Source organism: Schistocerca nitens, chromosome 7 (assembly GCF_023898315.1).
Source record: "Schistocerca nitens isolate TAMUIC-IGC-003100 chromosome 7, iqSchNite1.1, whole genome shotgun sequence".
Lineage (NCBI taxonomy): Eukaryota > Metazoa > Arthropoda > Insecta > Orthoptera > Acrididae > Schistocerca > Schistocerca nitens.
Genome location: NC_064620.1, coordinates 631,687,031 through 631,707,311, shown reverse-complemented (window position 1 = coordinate 631,707,311; position 20,281 = coordinate 631,687,031). Strand labels below are relative to the sequence as shown.

Below are 20,281 nucleotides of genomic sequence, written 5' to 3'. Positions count from 1 at the left end.
AAACAGGTTGTAAATAACACCTGTACAATGATTAAAATGGTAGTACATGTTAAGAGCATTTGAAACTGTTGGCTAAATGAGATGTGGCAGAAGACATTTGAGACAGTAATGGAATTGTTTCCAAAAAAAGCATCAAAATTATTAGCTGTTCAAGAATCTAATGTAGTCACTGGGTTAGGGAGTGTAGAACAGTAGCAATGTCATTATATTTGCTATAGGCTGCCACCTGTGACACAGCCACTAACCATACAGTCGTGTACCGCCAGTAGGTGGCTCTAGAGCCAACTAACAACACTTTCCTAGATCTCAAACATAAACAATCTGCATCAACAAACTCGCACTGGCTCGTTTTAAACTGAACATCCAGTAGCCGCTATGGTACCCTGTGGTGCCAGAGGCATAAAATCCCTGCAAACAGCATTGCTGTCATGGCCACTACCTCACTTCCCCCTAGTTGTGTGCCTCCTCAGATATCCTTCTGCTGGTTAAGTATTTAGGCCACTACCTGACAGCTCTGTAACCAGTTCACACCGACCGTGCTTAGTAGCCTACCAATTGGAGTTCACACGAGCTCGCACTTATTTCAGACTGGGCTTATACTGGCTGTGCCTAGCTGCTCATTAATCAGAGTACACTTTACCGAGTCAAACGAGGTATATCTCACCACTGTGTCCGAGAAACCTCGAGTGCATTTCACTTGCTGGCAGCCTCGCAGACTTTATCCATTCTGGAGCAACCTCTGTTTACCGTCGGTGCCAAGTCTTGTACATCCTTCGGTGCCCTAGGCTCACCCCTGACCGAAGCCTCATTTGCGGGCTGTCAGCCACAACAAAGTAGTGTGATTCGTGTCTCTAGGAACTGGGATTGTACTCTGCTCTTTAGACTTAAACAAACATACAGTCATCCTTTGGTACCTGGGCACATCAGTGGTTGTGTGTTGATCCACTCAGTCACGAACACTACAATACCACAACTTATATGTCAAGTTAAGTAATTTGACAGTGCTCGGTATGAGATGTGATGTGAGTGCGAGGGGGCTTGTTATTAGATGGTTGCTGACATCCATTGAGAGTGCAGCAGACAAAATTGCTTGCAATATCCTGAAATGAATATAGTCAGCAAATGCATAGTGTATTTAGAATAAGTGCAGGCCTAATCCCAGAAATTTGCAAGGTATTTTCCATAGCAATTAAAAACTTGTGGCACAGAATATAAAGCTCAAAATGCTATGTGAACTATTCCATAACTTTTTGTCCCTGCAGCCGTAACTGTGGCTGTTGTTTTACATTTGTTGCATTTGCAAGTTTGAAACCTTTCCCTTTTCGTCCTACCCTAGACTTCTGGCTTAGGTAAGTGTCATCACTTCAATCTTCAGTGATAATGCTCACTGTGTATGAGGCATTCGATAAGCCTCATGTGCCCCCCAGGTAGTGCCAGGTGGCAAGCATCTCAGGAAGTTCAGTCTTTGTTGACTTGGTGTGACTGTTGCGTACTCAGGGTTCCCGGGCTGGGGGCTGGCAAATGCAACCAGCAAGCTCTGTGCATGGTTCGGCCATCACTATTGTGTGTCACAAGGACCACCCAATTCTAAGAGAGTTTATGTGGCTACCTGCCACTACTAAAGAAAACAGATACAGTAACACTCAAAGTCCTGTAGTTCATAACAGTTCCATTATTCCCAGATGGACGGCAGGTAAGCTTGAGAAACTGTCACCATTCTACATGCATAAAGTGATGGACATAATTGCAGAAAGGCTTAAATCCTCAAAGAGGCTGTGAAGTACACCCAAATAACCAAGCTGTTAAATGCCATACTGCAGAATATGCCATACAATGTGTGCTGCACAGCACGTGAAATTACATGAATGTTGATAGCAAAGAATTGCAAGATATAATGTCACTAGAGTAAAGAACATGACAAAGACATGTGATCTTGAAAGGCAGGAGATTTTATTCTGAGATGCAAGATACTGAAATTGAACAAATACATTGCTTCAGTCCTGACCTATCTCAGAAATAGACCACATATAGCTAACCTCATGTGCTGTTTCAAAGTGTCGAGGTTCAGTCATATCCCTGTGTAGTACAAATGGTAGGATACATATGGAAGATGAGTCAGCTGCTGACAAACCATATAATCGGGCCACTGCTCAGCCCATGGGTGCTGATTGCTCACAGAATGTCCAATCTACATTGAAGAAAAGAAAATCGAGGAAGTTAAAGTTATGTAACTCAAATCATACTCTGAAGCGGAGAAGGCATTCGAGACTTCCTGTCATGTCATTTGCTTTAGCACAGGAGCAACCTTTGTCAAAAGACTAAGGCTGGCACCCAGTCAATAACAGCTGCTGAAGGCACGACAACTTGCACCTCTGAATAAACAAACTGGTAGGCACAGAACAGAAACAATGGTGACAGTATAGCGTATAGTTGAGAAGAGTATTGCACCCTCTTGGTGAGAAGAATGTAGCACCATCTTGGTGAACAGGAAAGTGGACTCAGGAGAATTGTCCAGTTGAAACAGCCTGGCCAGCGCTTCCAAAGTCGAAGCAAAGAACCAAGAACAAGAAGCCAAAAACATCTCGTACAAAACTGTCAGGTGTTGTGATCTTGGCCTTGTCTGACTGGTTAGATGATGACCATTGGTGCAGTGCTATGGGCATTGATGGCTGCATGAGGAAACTGTTAAGTTACTTAAGTAAATCTGCCCCCAACCCTCAGTCCCGTCTGCTGTAGACACTCTACCTCAGATAAATGTGTGCTAGAGAAAAGAAAAAAAACCTCTGAACAAATGTAGAGAAACTATGGGTAGTGTAACGAAGACCAATTTGTTATGTCTCCAAGAGACATCATTTTGAACTTGCTGATGCCCCTGTGCCGTGTGATTACAACCTCCACAGAAAGGACTACCTTAGTGTGGAGGGAGCTAAAGTATATGTCACTATTTCTGTAAACGGAGTGCAGAACTCTTTGCATCTCTCCTCTCCACCACCTTATAAGTTGTCACCGTATCTGTGAATGTGCATCATAGGTTAACATTGTGTTCCTCCTATCTGTCCTCTTCTATGTTCTATGTCAAGCAGTTCTACTAAATCAAACAACGTAAAATCCAGGATGGAATGTAACAATCTTATAAAAAGGATAGTTGCTACCCACCATATGGCGGAGATGCCGAGTCACAAACAGGCACACAAAAGGCTGTCAGATAGTTACCCATCACTTGCTTTGTGACAGTATGAAGTGCTATAGTGTAAACAGTAGGCAAATGGAATAGAAGGAAGGAAATAGATACGGGTGGCAGTTGAATACATAATCATGTTGCATTGTGCAAAATTCTCAATGGGAAACTACTATATGTGTGTATATAGATTATATACGATACAAAATAATTTAAATTATCACAGCAGAGTAATGTCTCTTAAGAACAGGACAGGAATGTTCTCCCTTCACTTGGACTTCAACTGTTTCCCCTTTTGCAGCTATGGTCCCCAGCCGATGTACATTCGTCCGAGATTATCGGTACTGGTTGCTTTCATAATGAGACTATTGGCTTGTCCTACAGACAGTGGAAATGAGTATAGTTTGCTTACAAACAGCAGAACGCCTTTCAAACATTGCTCTATTCTCGTGAGGTTTTGCACAGCCATTCCAGCATTTATTTCCTCATTTTTCTTTACTGAAATCTTGTACTTCCATGTAATAATTGGATCATACAGAGAAGGCTACAAAACACCCATAAGAATATCACTTTTTGTGTGCAATAAACACAGTGTAATCTCACAGGCACATTGAAATGATCCTAACGGGCCCATAGCTGGAACCACGTTGTGTGTCAGTCGAAATTGTACGACTTCTAGACAGTCAAACTTCTCACCCTTGTTGAAAAGACAGGTTCTCACTAAATTCATTATACTACCGTCCCAACCATGTGGGGATTTTAATGCACACAATGTGCTATGGGGCTCAGTAGATACCTGCACAGGTGTAGAGCCATTGAGAACATCATCTGTAGTGGGCAGAGGTGCCCACTTCATTACTGCAACAGGGTCATCCACTGCTGTCAGTCTACTCATATGCTCTCCATTCTTGGTGCACATTACTCTAGAGATGCGGATTCACTCCCCAGACAGGACAGTGCTTGAAAGAAAGCTGCCACAAAGGATGCTCTGTAACTCCAACTGGATGCTGTACAAGCCGCTTTCTGTATTTTAACACTGGTATAGCACCCAGGATTTGTTAGATCACAGTATTACCTACGTAATTGACAACACGGCTGAAATGTCCATACCACAATCCTCAGGCTGGTGATACAAATACTGCGCCGCATTCAGGCAGGGTCGTGCAGACAACTCTGTGTAGGTGCAATAGCCGGGCAGCTGCAGAGAATTTGTCAGCCTTTTGTGTAGTGAGGGCAAAATGTTGTCACATTTGTAGGGTGAGCGTCACAGCAGTTGCTGATCACCATCAACTGGGCAAAGTGCTGTGTGTCCAGTTGCTAATGTAACGTATCTGCAAGCTAACTTGCAAAACATTGTCCAGACAATTACAGAATATTTTGCCAACGTTACCACCACCACCGACTGCCAAAATCCAACTTTACTGTGCTGTTCTACATCTGCATACACACTCTGCAAACCACTATACGGTGCATGGCGGAGAGTACCACATACCATTACTTGTCGTTTCCCTTCCTGTTCCACTCACAAATAGGGTGAAGGGGAAAAACTGCCTATAAGTGTCCATATGATCCCTAATTTCTTTCTCTTTATCTTCAAGGTCCTTATGTGAGACGTACGTTGGTGGCAGTAGAATTGATCTGCAGTTGGCCACAAATGGTGGTTCTCTAAATTTCCACAATAGTGTCACGAGTATCACCTTGTGACGTTGTGCCTCGTTACCCAATCGGTGTGTTTCGAGCAGCACGTGACTAATGCTGTGTTTGATCACTGCGGGATTGGTTTACCCACTCATCCGAATTAACTTTAATTTTTCTACATTTAGAGTAAACTGCCATTTACCACACAAACTAAAAATTCTCTCTGTCATCTTGTATCCCCCTACAGTCACTCAAGGACGACACCTCCTGTACACCACAGCATCATCAGCGAACAGTCATCAGTTGCCATTCATCCTGTCTGCCCCATTTGTGTATATAGAGAATAGAATAAGAGTGGCCCTATCACACTTCCCTGGGCCAGTCCTGATGATACTCTTGTTTCGGATGAATACTTGCTTTCAAGAACTACATAGTGGGTTCTATTACTTAAAAAGTCTTTGAGCCATTCACATATCTGGGAACCTATTCAGTATGCTCGGAACTTCGTCAACGGTTTGCTGCACTGTGTCAAATGCTTTCCAGAAATCTAACATGAAATCTGCCTGTTGCTCTCCATCCACTGTTTGTAGGATATAATGTGAGAGAAGGGCAACTTTCACACAAGCGATGCTTTCTAAAACCGTGTCGATTTGTGAACGTAAACTTTTCTGTCTCGAATAAATTTATTATATTCAGACTCATAATGTGTTCAAGAATTCTGCAGCAAACCGATGTTAAGGATATTGGTCCATAATTGTGCAAGTCTGTTCTTTTACCTTCCCTATATACATGAGTCAACTGCGTTTTTTTTCCAGTCACACGTGTCTTTGCCCCAGGTGAGACATTCACGATAAATGCAAGCTAAGTAATGGGCCAATGCCACTGAGTACTCTCTGAAAAACTGAATTCGGATTCCATCTGGATCAGGCTACTTATTCGTTTTCAACTTTCAGTTGCTTTTCTGCATCACGGATGCATATTTCTATGTCTTCCGTGCAGGAATCTGTATGACAGCCAAACATTTTGTACAATCCTTCCATGTGAATGACTTCTTAAATGTGAAATTTAAAACTTTGGCCTTCTTTTGGCTGTCTTCTGTTTCCACCCCAGACTGATCAACAAAAGACTGGATGGAAACCTTTGCCCCACTTAGTGATTTTACATATGGCCCGAATTTTCTCCAGTTATCGGCAAGATTTTTTACTAAGGTATGATACTGGAAGTTGTTTTATGCTTCACGCATTGATCTCCTAACAGCTGCACGAATTTCTGTTAACTTTTTCCTGTCAACATATGTGTGTTCATTTTAAACCAAGAGTGCAAAGGGTCATTTCAATCCTTAATCCACTTGTTTGACACATTCATCTCCATAGTGTGATTGCCACCCCCCCCCCCCCCTCCTCCTCGGGGGCTCGCCACTATTTGGCGGGTTCGTGCTGGGCTACCACAGAGCCCCAGCCTTTGCAGCATTTTTCCCCTTCTGTGCAGCATGTCTATCCTCTTTCTGTTCTTTTTCCCCTCACTTGGGGAACATGTCTGGGATGTTGTTGGGAATGTTGTGCATTGTCTGTTGTTGATGTAAGAACAGTCTCACCTTTGTAGAATGAAGGCTATCACGACCGGGTGACATGGCTGTTGATATACTTTCCGGGATGTGAGGTCGTGGTCCAAGAACTTTTCTGCTCTTTACATTTCGTCCAGAACTGCGCTGGACTTCCTCAGAGGCGCTGCTCCGCTGAGTCTTGCCGACTCGGCAAGACTCAGCAGAGCAGCACCTCTGAGGAAGTCCAGCGCAGTTCTGGACGAAACGTAAGGAGCAGAAAAGTTCTTGGACCACGACCTCACATCCCGGAAAGTATATCAACAGCCAGTCTCACCTTTGTTTCTCACTCCCTTTTCCTTTTTTGTTTCACTTCTTCTCTCGTTCCTCCACTTCAGCATTTGAGGTTCCTCTTTTTCTTCTTCCTCCCTCTGCACTCCTGAAGGCTGGCCCATGCGTCTGACGCGTAACAGGTGACTGGGTAATGCGTAATTCCCAACCCTGGGTTGACAGGTAGGGTTTGCACATACCCCCTGCTACAGGCCAGGCCCAGGAAGGGGTAATTGCCTGAGCTGCAACCTTCCCAAATTGCTGATTGGTCCCTCTGTCAGGTGTTTGGGAGGTGTGAACAATCACCTAAGGCAGTCGCACCCCCTTGTGCAGGGGGCTCCCAGTTGGCAGGAGAGTGCCATTGGAAATGTTGGCAATCATGGGGGATTTTCTCGCAATTAGTTAATCATCTTCCCAATCAATGTCTACGAAACGTAAACGTTCTGTGGCTAATGATTTGAAGACCCTTCCAGCTGCACCACGGTTCCTGATGGTCTGATGTACTGAAGACTGTCAGTCCTTCACCACGGTAACTCCATTTATTATTCAGAAAGGTGTTGATGCAAATTGCTGGCCCTGTGAAATCCTGCTCTCGTTAACGGAGTGGCACTTTGCTTTTGGAGACTACTTCTGATTCTCAAGCACAACAACTGCACGCTGCCTCACTTCTCCACTGCTACCCTGTTCATATTGAGGCCCGTAGAACTTTGAATTCGTCCTATGGCGTAATTTACACCAGGCTGCTCGACGGTAAAACCGAGGCCGGAATCCAATCTTACCTCTCTGGTCAGGGTGTCATTGCTGTCCTTCGTGTAATGAAAAAGGTAGATTCCTCCTTAGTGCCCACCCACACTCTTTTTCCCACCTTTCATAGAGTGGTGCTTCCGTTCAAGATCAAAGCCGGCTATGAAATTATCACAGTTGAGCCTTATATTCCGAACCCGATGTGCTACTACCAATGTCATCATTTCAACCACACTATAACGTCTAACAAAGAGATAGAGGGGCTGGCCAGTACTTACCTCAGCTCAGTACAGCCGATAGATACATAAAACAGAACTGAAATTTTAAGATCCTAGCTTTCGGAACAAATGTTCCTTCATCGGGGAGGAGAGAGGGAAAAGAAAGGGAAGAAGGGAAAGGAGATTCAGTTACTCACAACCCAGGTTATGAAGCAACAGGGAAAGGAAAATAGGGAGGGTAGCAAGGATGGAGGCATGGTTGTCAGAGGGAAGCCAAAGATATTCTACTCTAAGTACTGTGCCAGCTTCAAACCAAAGAGGATGCATACAGAAGTAAAGAGATATATAGTATAAAGATAAACACAACTATGTAGGATGAAAAGATGCGTGAATAGCTAAAGAGGAAAGGGAAAGAGGAGAAGACTGAAGAGTGAATGGGAGTGAGGTTGTTTAACGTAAGTTCAGTCCAGGGGGATGGCGGGATGAAAGGATGTGTTGGAGTGCAAGTTCCCATCTCCGCAGTTCAGAGGGACTGGTGTTGGGTGGCAGTCTTCTCCTCTTTCCCTTTCCTCTTTAGCTATTCACGCATCTTTTCATCCTACATAGTTGTGTTTATCTTTATACTATATATCTCTTTACTTCTGTATGCATCCTCTTTGGTTTGAAGCTGGCACAGTACTTAGAGTAGAATATCTTTGGCTTCCCTCTGACAACCATGCCTCCATCCTTGCTACCCTCCCTATTTTCCTTTCCCTGTTGCTTCATAACCTGGGTTGTGAGTAACTGAATCTCCTTTCCCTTCTTCCCTTTCTTTTCCCTCTCTCCTCCCCGATGAAGGAACATTTGTTCCGAAAGCTAGGATCTTAAAATTTCAGTTCTGTTTTATGTATCTATCGGCTGTACTGAGCTGAGGTAAGTACTGGCCAGCCCCTCTATCTCTTTGTTAGTATTTGTTTCACATCTTATATGAGATTTTCCATTAATAATTTACACTATAACGTCTTGTTGACACCCAGCCAAATGTGTCACCTGGGGTAGGGATGCGCATGAGGATGATTGTCCACTTCCTTCTCCGTGCTGTATCGACTGCAATGGCAGCCATGCCGCCGCCTCTCAGGACTGTCCCCTGTATCTTGATGAGCGGGCTGTTCAAGAGATCCGGGTAAAGGAAAAAGTGCCTTACCCAGTAGCTTGCAAGTTATTAGCTAGTCCCAAACCCTGCATTCTCCCATCTGGCACCTATAGTGCTGTTCTTTTTACCCCTCACTCGGTGAAGGACATGGTTACACAGGCATGTGACTTCCAATTTAGCTCTGAGGTTGTACAATCACCCAGTGTCAGGGTAGCGTCACCATCCCCCCCGTCCACCTGTGCAACGAGCCATCAAACTCTAGCCTCAAGGGGCGAAGCCACCAGCTACACAACTGGTGGGCCAGAAATGACAGGAGGAGTACTCCCTTGAAGGCATCCTCTGTCCCTCCAGCCAAATAGCACCCAAGACTTCCTCTAACTGGAAAGGCTCAAAGAAGTCCATAAAGGCAAACAGTCTTCTCCTTCGCCAACTCGAAGATCCTCTACAATGGTGTCGCCACGTGATGGCCTCCGTGTCTCCAGTGCACACCACCATTTTTTTTCAGCGTTGGACTCCACAGACCGGCCCAATAAGCAAGCCGATGCTTCTGTGGACCCCACGGAGCAGGATCCTCCTGCTTCTGTGCTTTGTAGTAATGGCTCTTCACAGCTGTCACTCGGCAGCCGCCGAGGTGACACCTCTACATCTCTTTGTTTTGACTGCCCTCCAATGAAACGTTCATGGCCTTTGGTCCCATAAAGAGGATTTACGGCTGCGTTTAGCATCACAGCGTCCTCTTGTACTCTGCCTTCAGGAAACAAAATTGAACCCTCACGACCACTGTGAACTTTCAAATTTCCTGCCGATTCATTTTAACCTTCCCCCCAAGGTCGGCCTTCCATCTAATGGGGACGTCATGCTGCTCATACGGGATGACATTCATAGTCAACACATCTTCCTGCTACCCATCTTCAAGCTGTTGCAATTTGCCTTTCCTTCCCCACCTGACTTTTCGCCACCTGTACCATTTATGTTCCTCCATCATTTGATGTCACCAGGGCAGACTTCCTTCAGCTTATTGGCACATACCTCCCCCATTTTTGCTACTCGCTGACTTTAATGTGCATCATCCCCTTTGGCATTCTCCAGGACCTGTCAGAGAGGTGCCCTCTTGGCTGACCTTAACCAACTTAACCTTTTCTGCCTTAACACTGGAGCACCCACTTTCCTTTCCGACTCCTCGCACACCTATTCCCATTTGGACCTATCCTTCTGCACTGCCCAGCTTGCCCATTCTCTTGAGCGCGTATGACCCCTGTTGTCTTTTGCGCCCTAAAGCAAAGCAAACCAAAACAAAACCAAAGCCAGTAGTGTGATATACAGTCAGTTTAAACTTTGCCCATAATCCCTCTAAGTCCGTCATACTGGAGCTAAATTCTGTCCATCTATTGTCTAAGTGGGATGCTAACAATCACTTATCTCCTTTTTCTGGCATAGATACTCTCCTAGCTTTACTTTAGTAGCTGTCATCACTATGATGACATTGTGATCACTAATTCCTGTCTCTACACTGACGCTGTTGATAAGGTCAGACCAGTTTGTAGCTGCGAGGTCCAAAATATTTCCATTGCATGTGGGTTGTTGAACTAGTTGTTCCAGGCAGTTTTCAGAATACGTGTTCAAAAAATACTTCGCAAGACTTTCTGATAGTACCATCTGCAGTGAATCCATTGACCTCACAGTCTGCACTCAATGATTAATGATACCTCCAGCTAGTACTGCATGATCCCAATCATGTAGCACTAGTGGCCTACTGAGCATAGACTTTCCATGAATGATTTTACAAGGTTATGGTGGAATCGGGTGGCCAGTAAAAACATCCAATAATTAACTTGAGTTTACCTAGGCCTGCTACTTGAGTCCAAATAACTTCACAGTCAGACTCAGTTTTGACCTCGATAGACACAATATTTTTGTTGACAGTTTTGAACACTTCACCTCCTGTGGCATCTAATCTCTCTTTTCAGTGTAGATTCCTTAGCTTGTTAAATATTTTGGAGCTTTCTACTTCTGTTTTCAGCTAACTCTCAGTTCTGAGAAAAATTTGGGCGTGAGAGCTTCCCTGGGGGTCAGTAAATTCAGGAACTTCGTTACAATACTTCGACAATTTACTGACTAAACTTTCTACAGTCAAACTGTCTTTACTCTGAACACTGTCCAATTTTGCATCCTGCCTGTCATCTGGCGAGTGTTCATCAGAGTACCTGAAAATGCTGCGTAGCCTAAAAACTCCCAGATGCTGCTACCCAAATGGCTGCTTCCGTTGTGTAGTGCACCACTGATTGTCAGCTACAATTCTTCATCCTCTAAAGCAGGCTTAGAAATCTGCTGCGAAGACCGTCACAGAAATAACAGAGCCTTTGGTTGAGACCATCCACTTGGCTCCAAACCGAAGGACCCCAATCAGTTCCAGGAATGATACTGCAAATTGTGAGTTCTTCTGATACCCCATACACGAGGCCAGCAGTATTCATCGATTCCGCCAGCATCCGGTATGAACTGGGGATGGCTTCAGAGCCAAAGTGATGGATGTCACTGGTGCTGGTGTCAGGCAGAACTTGCATGTGGTGACTGCGCCCTGCTCACTCAATAGCCACAGTCAGGGGGTCATCCACTTCCCAGTTGAGGCCCCCCTTCAGACATGAGTGCACGTTGTCTTTCTTTCCAGCCCTGGATGCTGTTTCCTTAAGGGGCGCCATAACATGTCTAATGTTCGAGCTCCCCCCCCCACCCCACCCCCACCCCCACCCCCACCCGCACCCCCACCCCCACCCGCACCCCCACCCCCACCCCCACCGCGTGCCAGGAGCAGCCACCTGTCCACTCACAGGGTGGCCAACCTCCACATTAATTTTCTGCCTAGAGCTGTGCAAACAGATTACAACCCGCAGCTCGTCCTACAGTGAATGCAGATTTCCTGCAACAGTTATGTTACAAGGTGCCTTGGCAGCAGAGCATGTGTGTGAAACAGGTGACATCTGAGGTGTCCGATGTGAGGTGCCAGATGCTCTGTCATTGCCACACCCCGAGACAGCAGCCTGCAAACACATGACTGCTGATAAAAGTCTTCAGCTGCTCGTGAACTGCAACCAGTTCCTCCTGCACCTGCACACAGAATGCACACACCCTATCCATTCCACTAACTTAAGATTTAAACTGTGAAACAAACAGGAAAAGCTAAATATGTGACTTCTTAGACTCCTGAAACTTCACCAGTGGACGTTGCCACCTAACGGAGCTGTGAGAGATGGAGTGGCATAACAAAATGCACAACAAACTGTGTGTCATTAAGGAGTGTGAATGTGTGGAAGTCTTCTCTGCAGGCTTCTCGCAGGGTATCGGTTGTCGGCTCCGCATTAGCCGTACGTCTCTCACACGTGATTACCTCCTCCTTCACGTGGACCCACCTCAGTGTCACTGTGGCTCCAAAATGACAGTGATCCACTTCTTGCTGGACTGCCCACTTTTAGCCCCTCTGTGGCAGGCTTTTAACTTTACCAGCACCCTACCTTCAGTGCTGGCCGACAGTGCCTCAACAGCAGCTTTAGTTTTACGTTTTATTCGTGAGGGTGGGTTTTATCATTTGATCTGAGTTTTAGCGCATGTCCTTTGCCCCTCTGTGTCCTCCACCCTAGGGCTTTTAGGCTGGAGATTTTAATGTGTTGCAGAGTGGCTGGCTTTTCCTTTTTTATTCTCATGGTCAGCCAGCCATGGTAATCTACTTTCTTATTTTTAATCTCTTCTCCCTGTTTCTTGCATATCTCTGTGGTTTTCTTGTTCTGTTTTGTCCATTGTAGTGTTTGTTGTGCTTCTGTCATTCTTCTGGTTTTTCCTTTCTCCTATTATTGTGCTGTATGTCTTCTTTGTTTTCTTCTTTCCCTTCCAAGGGTAACTGTTCTACTGGGAACAAGGGACCAATGACCTCACACTTTGGTCCCTACCCCCCCTCCCCTTTTTAAACCAACCAACTTAACGGAGCTGTAGTCAGTGCTTACCATCTTTTGTGGCAGGGGAGGGGGGGAGAATGACTACAAACGACTTGAATATGCATGTTACTATTACTAAAATGTGATACTGTACCTCTCAAATACAAAAATACTACACAATGAATTTAGGAATTCAACTATATGCAAGCACACAAACATGCAAAGAATTTAAGGATTAAATCAGAAACACAACAGAAAAACTAAGTGCTGAATGATTTGGTGGTGAACCACCAGCAGTGGAGGGTGTATCTTTGACACTGCCAGCCCCTGATGATCGTGAAATGGCAGAAAAATTGTTAATCGAACATGTGCAGAAGATTCTGAGACAGCCAACCGGTAATAGGTCAATAATTGGCCACGGAAGCCTCAACAATATGTTTGCCCCTTTTCCATGGGGCCATTTCACTGTCTGCAGTACATGATATGTCACCTGGGCACGGGAGCATATGTCGATGCATGATGCGGGACCTCGCAGGGAGTAAAAGAAATATCCTCACTGTTTTAGTTAGCTAACAGGAGCATTGAGGAAGTAAACTTTGTTAACCAATCTCTTCAAACCGAGGAAGGACCTCAAATGCTGCATTAGTTGTTATATTTAGACTTGCCCACAGTAACTGCATCAGAAAGATGTTGTAGCACTTGGTCATCTGTCCCCCTGTCAGGAGCTCAGAAGGGATTCGGGAAATATCACTCCACATTCAGTTACATGACCCTGCTGGAAATACTTATGCAGTGGGCTTTCCTGTGCAGACGTCCCCTAACATAGGTTTTCCTTTTTCTTTGAGGAGTCCGATTTAGTTAAACTGTAGGTATAATGTCCTCAGACAACTTGACGAGTGTGGATTCTGAGAATGTCTTCACATTTTTATACATTCCTCATCTCCCCATGTTATTTTAAACATCATCTCTGACTGCTTAATATACAGGGTAATCTGTCATATGACCTAAGTGAGGATTTGTTGTGTATGTTACCTATCATAAGACCAAAGAGAGAATTTGTTGTGTAGTTTTTTCTAAGCATTTCTATTCAATTGCTGTTCTCATTTTCTCCAGCCCTTTGTCTGTTGTTTCAGCTCAAGGAACCTCTGAAAGCTGGCTTCTGTGAGATTCTTAATCTTTACCTGTTGTGTTCTAGGTAGCAGTTATTTGGTTTAGTTTTAATTTGATTTTAGCTAATAGTATTGAAATATTTACTGATACATTTTTTAGTAAACTATCAGGTTTTAATACTGCTGACATAAACAGAAATTTTGTGTCTGTGGGAAGGCTCAGTAATTTGTGTTTTATAAGAGGATGACTAATTTCTTTTTATTCCAGGCCATAGGGTCAGCTTGGTACATTGGAGCATCATGGGGAAGAAAAATAGAAGCAAAAAATTTGAAAGGGAAGAAAAGTCCAAAGTTAAACTGAAGAAAAAGCAGCTTCTTCCAAAAGGACAGAATGTGACAGATACTACTTTCAAAGTTAAAAAGATAGTTATTCGTGAACAACTGAAAGCACCATCTTCAGAGGAGCCCCTCTCAAGCAGAAAACTAAATGTGAAGGTAATTAAAAAGGATGTGCAAGTATTTTCATTGAGTGTTGTATAAAATGATGGACTTAAAGAATTGAGGAACTGATTTTTAAAAAAATCCTAAAACAGATTTGTTGATTAACTTCCTTACATTTTCCCTAAATAGTTTCAGCTGAATGCAAACTTGGCAAAATCATGACATTTAAAACCATAATGATTTGTTGAGAGAGTATGTTATTGGAATAAGATGCTTTATTTACACCACAAGTCAGTCTCAATCCATACAGTCATTTTGAAGTTTGTTACATGTGCTTGTGAGCATATAAGGGGTGGACCATTTTAATCCATAATGGGAAATAACTCTGGATAGAGATGCCATACAGCAAAATGCCTTAGATGAAGTTGTAGGTGGCAAAGAGGATCACGCATTGCTGCTAATGGCCATGACCTTGAATGTAGTTTCCAAGATGATTTGGAGGCTAAAGTGATTTTTTAAAAAAAATGGGAACACTAATATTTGATCCAAAGTGTGAAAAGAGCGGCAAATTTTAAATATAAAATGTTACATTATACAAGGTCGTGGCAAGCTTCAATGAAGGTCAAATGAGCAACTATCTCTTTAATTCTAGTAGGGATTAACTTGGAATACAGGAGGAATACAGCAAAATACAATGTTAGATACAAATTGGAAGAGGCATAATGGGTCATGAATCATTTACTGGTAATCATGATCATAAAGTTAATAACTGGAGGTCATTCAAAGGTTGACTTTTGTTTCATGGAAACTCCCATTGGTGGTGTTAGATTTGGAAAGATTGAAGAGAGATTTGAACTTCGTTTTAATTAACATGTTTACTGGAAAAAATAAATACATGGCAACATATAAAAGTTATTTTGACATTTGCAGGACAGAACAAACACAAATAAAGTAGAGATAATTGATTTACAAGTCCTTGAGTGTGCCCCTGACCTCTCTTTCCTCAGGATGTCCCATGTAATGTGTATCGAACATTATATTTTGCTGTATCCCTTCTCTGTTCAAAGTTAATCCCTCCTAGAACTAAAACCGTGTTTGCTTATTCAACTTTCATTGATTCTTGCTGTAACCTATAATAATGAATCATTTTATACATAAAATTTGCTGCTCTTTTCAAAATTTAAATTTAGGGTCCTCCCTTTAAAAAAATCACTTTAACCTCCAAATCACCTTGAAAATCATGTTCAAAGTCACAGTTATTAGTAGCAATGTGTGACCCTCTTTGCCACCTACAACTTTTAACTAAAAGATTTTGCTGTATCACATCTCTATTGTGAGTTATTCCCCATTATGGATTAAAATGCCCCATCGTGTATGTGCAATACACAGGTTGTAAATGAAGTCGTGAATAAATTACTGGGGCATGTTCCAAATGCATAATTGATCCAATTCAATATAAATCACACTATGAAGCATAATACTAGACAGTTACATACTCATCTATTGTCAGAGTGAAATTACAACACAGATACATCTCCTATATCCACGTAGGCTTAGCTCAACAATGACAAGTCCTTGCATTGTCCTATGTGTGGGACACGAAAACCTATTTGTACTGTTTATTTCATTCTGCCGATAGGTATGAGCATAGCTTACAGGTGTTATGTTTCACAGATCGATTTATATTTAGAGGGATCACTGATGCATTTGGAACATGCCTTGGCTTTTTGTTTTTGTTTTTGATGCCTTTTTCAATCTACATATAGCATATGTATGGTCGCATGTACGTGTACACTTCAAAACAACTCTTAGGGTTGAAACTGGACAGCAGTGGTAAAAACAGCACATTATTCAAACAGTACAGCCAAGATTGCATTTAATTGATGTTAAATTGCTGTGACCCAAAGATAAGATCAGTTGGTTTTTGTTTGGTCCCATTTAAATGCATTGTGTATAGATTGTGTACATTTGCAAGGAGTGTTCAAAAAGTATTAAACGTTTGGCTGTCGGAAATACATTTATTGACTTGGAGGTACAAAACCCTAATCTCTTCAAAATATTGTACTTGGTGATGCACACACTTATCTTAGCCCCCTTACCATTGTTGGAAACATTTCTGGAACACATATTTTGGAACAGTGATCAGCCAGGCTGTCGCATTCTGCACAATGTATTCTCTCAACTCAAATTGTGTTCCTTTCAGGGTCATTTTTGGCATGAGAGATAGCCAAAAGTCACACAGAAGTGTGTCAAGGGATTAAGGAGCCTGATTAACTGCAAGAATGTGTGTTTGGCAAGGAAAGTATTGAAAATGATGAAAGAGTACCTGGTATAGACCTTCCCATATTGAGTGTGTAATAACATACAAATTTTTTAATCAAATTAATGTATGTATTATTGCATTGTATGCTACCTGTGATTGTATACGAAATATGATGTTACTCAGATGCCCTTCACGACTGCAGGCACACTCCTGTACTTCCGATGAAGCTTTGCGCAACTTTCTGGCACACTCGCACCGCATTCTGTGCTGCAAACTTAATAGAACAGAAATAGTGGGCATTTCAAAAGTTGTGTTGTCTGTGAGACACCCTTTATTATTCCTTTGTGATGGTTTGCCCTCCTGGCACATACTGTCAGTGTAACACCCCACGAGAATCGAAGAAAATGGTCAGTGTGACCTTCACACCAATATGAATCTGCTGTGCAATTTTTGACCTCGGCGATGTCTGCTGTTTCCACTGCGATGACTGCATCTCGGTTTCTTACTCACATCAGTAAACCCGTGTCTCATTGCCTGTAATCGTAGTATTCTGTTTGCATTATTCGGCATGTCTTGTGTGATTTCCAGATAGTGTTGCTTTGGCTCCAAATTTCTTAAACATTTTCCTCGTGCACAAATCGTCGGTCAAAGTTGAATGTACCAATCCAGTGCTTACCCCTATCTCGTTCACAGGTGCTTTTACTGTGATACAGTGGTCTCCCTCGACCAAAGTCCCCATTTGCTCAGACTCCAGGTGCCCCACAGCTCTTTTTTTTGGGTACAGTGCCCTGAACTATTGCAGCCTTTCTCCCCTCCCGGGCTGCATTCCTTTCTCCGCATCCATTCCTTTCCGTCCTAGCTCCTCTCCCTCTTGCCCTCTGCCCTCCCTCCCCCCTTTCACCTACGATGTTTTCCTTCGTGACAGCCTGACTATTCCCTCGGTTCCACTATTCCCTTTTACTCTTGTGTCTTGTGTTTCCACTTTCCCTTGTTTACTGGCCTTGTTTGGTCCCCCTTGGGATTTGACCCTCACTTTCTGAATAGTTTCTGTGATGTGATCCGTGTAGGGAAGAACCCTGGCATCTCCGATGTGGATTCCTCTGTCTCTCTCACCCCTTCTTCTCCCCTTCCCCGCCGTAGCCGCGCCCCCTCACTAGGTCACCAGCACGTGTAACCAGTCTGTACAGGGACAGTTACATACCAGTCTGGCTGAGCCCCCTGACAACACAGGGCCCACGGTGATCCGAGTGGGTGGTGCCAGGGCACACAAACAGTGTGTGAAGCTGAGCTCCAGACTTGCAGCTCTTTTGTGGCCATCTCTTCAGAATGGAAGGGTTCTCTCTCAACCCTCACAGTTCCTTCCTCGGCCTTCCCCATGCTGGCCACTGCCTGGGAGGAAGGCCACACCTGCCGGCTTGGGGCAAAACCCTTTCCCCATTACTCGACTTGTTCCAGGAAAGATGGGGAGGCTTTTGCTGCTACTGAACCACTTTTTTTAGTGAACTTGACTCAATTAGAAACATGTGATCTGGTTCCCTACTGATTAAAATCTCTCCTGCCAGTCAGTTGCCTTCCATTTGTTCTTGTGAGCACTTAGGAGACATCCTGGTGAGCTTCACTCCTCACCAGTCCTTAAATATCATGTGGGGCATTATCTCCCATACGGACCACCTCCTTCAATCTGACGAGGAACCCCGTGCTAATCTGGCATGGCATGGCATTCATTTCATCCGGCATGTCCAGAGAGGTCATAAGGACAATTGCGTTGATACTGGCACATTCGTCCTGGCTCTTGAGGGGGTAATCTTCCTGAAAAACTCAAAAGTTATAGTTCACTGTTGCGGTACGAAGCCCTATACGCCACCTCCCGAGCGCTGTTTCTGGTATCTCTGTTTTGGTCACTTAGCTTCACGATGTGAGGCAAATCGTATTTGCAGTTACTGCAGCCGCCCTCTCCATGTGGGGAGTCCTTGCACCCCACTGCCCAACTGCACGAACTGTTGTGGCCCGCCTTCTCCTCGTTCATCGGGTTGCCGGACCTATAAAAAGGAAAGTAAAGTTCAGGAAATCAAAACTCCCAACCCTCTATCCTAGTCCCAGGCACGAGAGAAATTAGACTGTCTCCCTTCCTCAGTCCTGTCCGCCTTCCCTTTACTCCTCCACGGCAATTCCCATTCCTTCCCCTCACATAACTGCTCTTTCTTCTCAGCCAAAGAAGAAACCCTCTTCCCTGGCACCTGCTGGGGATGGGGCTCCTTCTAAGAATTTCCTTTCCTGGCACCTCCAGGACAAAAAGCCTGTTGCTTCAAGTTGCATACAGGACCCGTACTCTGTGGGCGTCAAGGCTGCTAGTTCTCTTTTGGATCCTGATATTGCTGTGGCTGGCTGTCTTCCTGACCACACCCCTCTCACACTCTGAAGGAAAAGATGGTGACCTGTAAGTATCGGAATGAGGTCCCTTTGACATCGCAGGGGTTGGTGCCCCCTCCCCTCAGTCAGGATTTGATCATAAATTCATTGAAGTCACTCCATCCTTACCAGTGACGGACACTGACAGATTCTGGCTTATTTGATGTCCAGCCAGCCTCTTCTACTACCCTTCTCCAATGGAACTGTAATGTTTATTATTGTCACCTTCCTGAATTGAATTCACTTCTTCCTATCTACTCTGTAGCATGTGTTGTATTGCAAAAATCTCGTTTGGCTGATACTCATTTGCCAACTCTTCCTGGTTTCCAGGCCTTCTGCTGGAACCAGGTTGGCCCTTTGAGAGTCTCTGGTGGTGTCTGTATGTTGGTCCACACGGACTCTTCTTGCGCTCTTGACAACTCCCTCCCCCTTCCTCGTCCTTGGGGACTTTAATGCCCGTAACACCCTGTGAGGCAGTACTGCAACCACTGACTGGGGCAGGATTGTTAAAGACCTGCTGGTGGGGCTAGATCTCTGTCTCCTTGACACTGAAGTCCCCACACATTAGTGTGGCACACAGCACTTTCTCAGTCATTGATTTTTCCATCTGCATCCCGGATTCCTCCTCATTCAGGGAGGTCGTGACAATTTGTGCAACAGCGATCATCATCTTAACTTTTTGCCAGCATCACTTGCCAGGACCCCCTGCCAGATGGGCCATTACTAACGCAGATTTGGATGCCATTTCCTAGGCTGCCACCCCAACTGCTCCACCACATGACAGCATTGATGAGTCTATACAGAGTTTGACAAATACCATCCTTTCAGCAGCTGCTTTGGCGATTCCTTCTTCTGTGGGTTCTCCCTGATAGATGACTGTTTCTTGGTGGTCTTCCCCAAAATTCTGTGACTATTAAAGGCTACTGCCATGCCCTCCAACACTACAAACAGCATCCATCTCTTGACCACCTCTTGATCTACAAACGGCTTCATACCTGCCTTTTTATCTTATTGAATGCCAGAAACAGATTTGTTGCAAATGATATGTTGCTGCCATAGGGCCGTATACTCCTTTTTCACAGGACATGGCACATTTTTGACCGCCGCCTTCCCACAGGTGTCCCAGGAATTTCCCTGAATAGTGTTATCCTTACCGGCCTAGACTCTCCTTTGTAATTGTCCCTGGAATGAAGGGGAAGTCCCTTCGCAGTGGCGAGAAAATGTTGTTATTCCAATTTTGAAATTGGGTAAACTGCTTCTTCAGGTGGACAGATATTGTCCAATAAGTTAACCAGTCCCCCCTGCGGTTCCGGGGGTTAGAAAAGGCCCGAGATATTCCTGACTGTCGTACGA

At 44.2% G+C, this 20,281-nt stretch overlaps 1 protein-coding gene across 3 annotated transcripts in view; it reads left to right on the top strand.

The window, feature by feature from the left end:
* The window catches only part of LOC126195266 (testis-expressed protein 10 homolog), a 194,624-nt gene that overhangs the window by 3,167 nt on the left and 171,176 nt on the right, over positions 1 to 20,281 (top strand). For all 3 annotated transcript variants that reach the window (XM_049933792.1, XM_049933794.1, XM_049933793.1), the window contains exon 2: positions 14,084 to 14,310. In XM_049933792.1, coding sequence (XP_049789749.1) covers positions 14,084 to 14,310 — 227 coding nt within the window. The remainder of the gene's footprint in view (positions 1 to 14,083; positions 14,311 to 20,281) is intronic.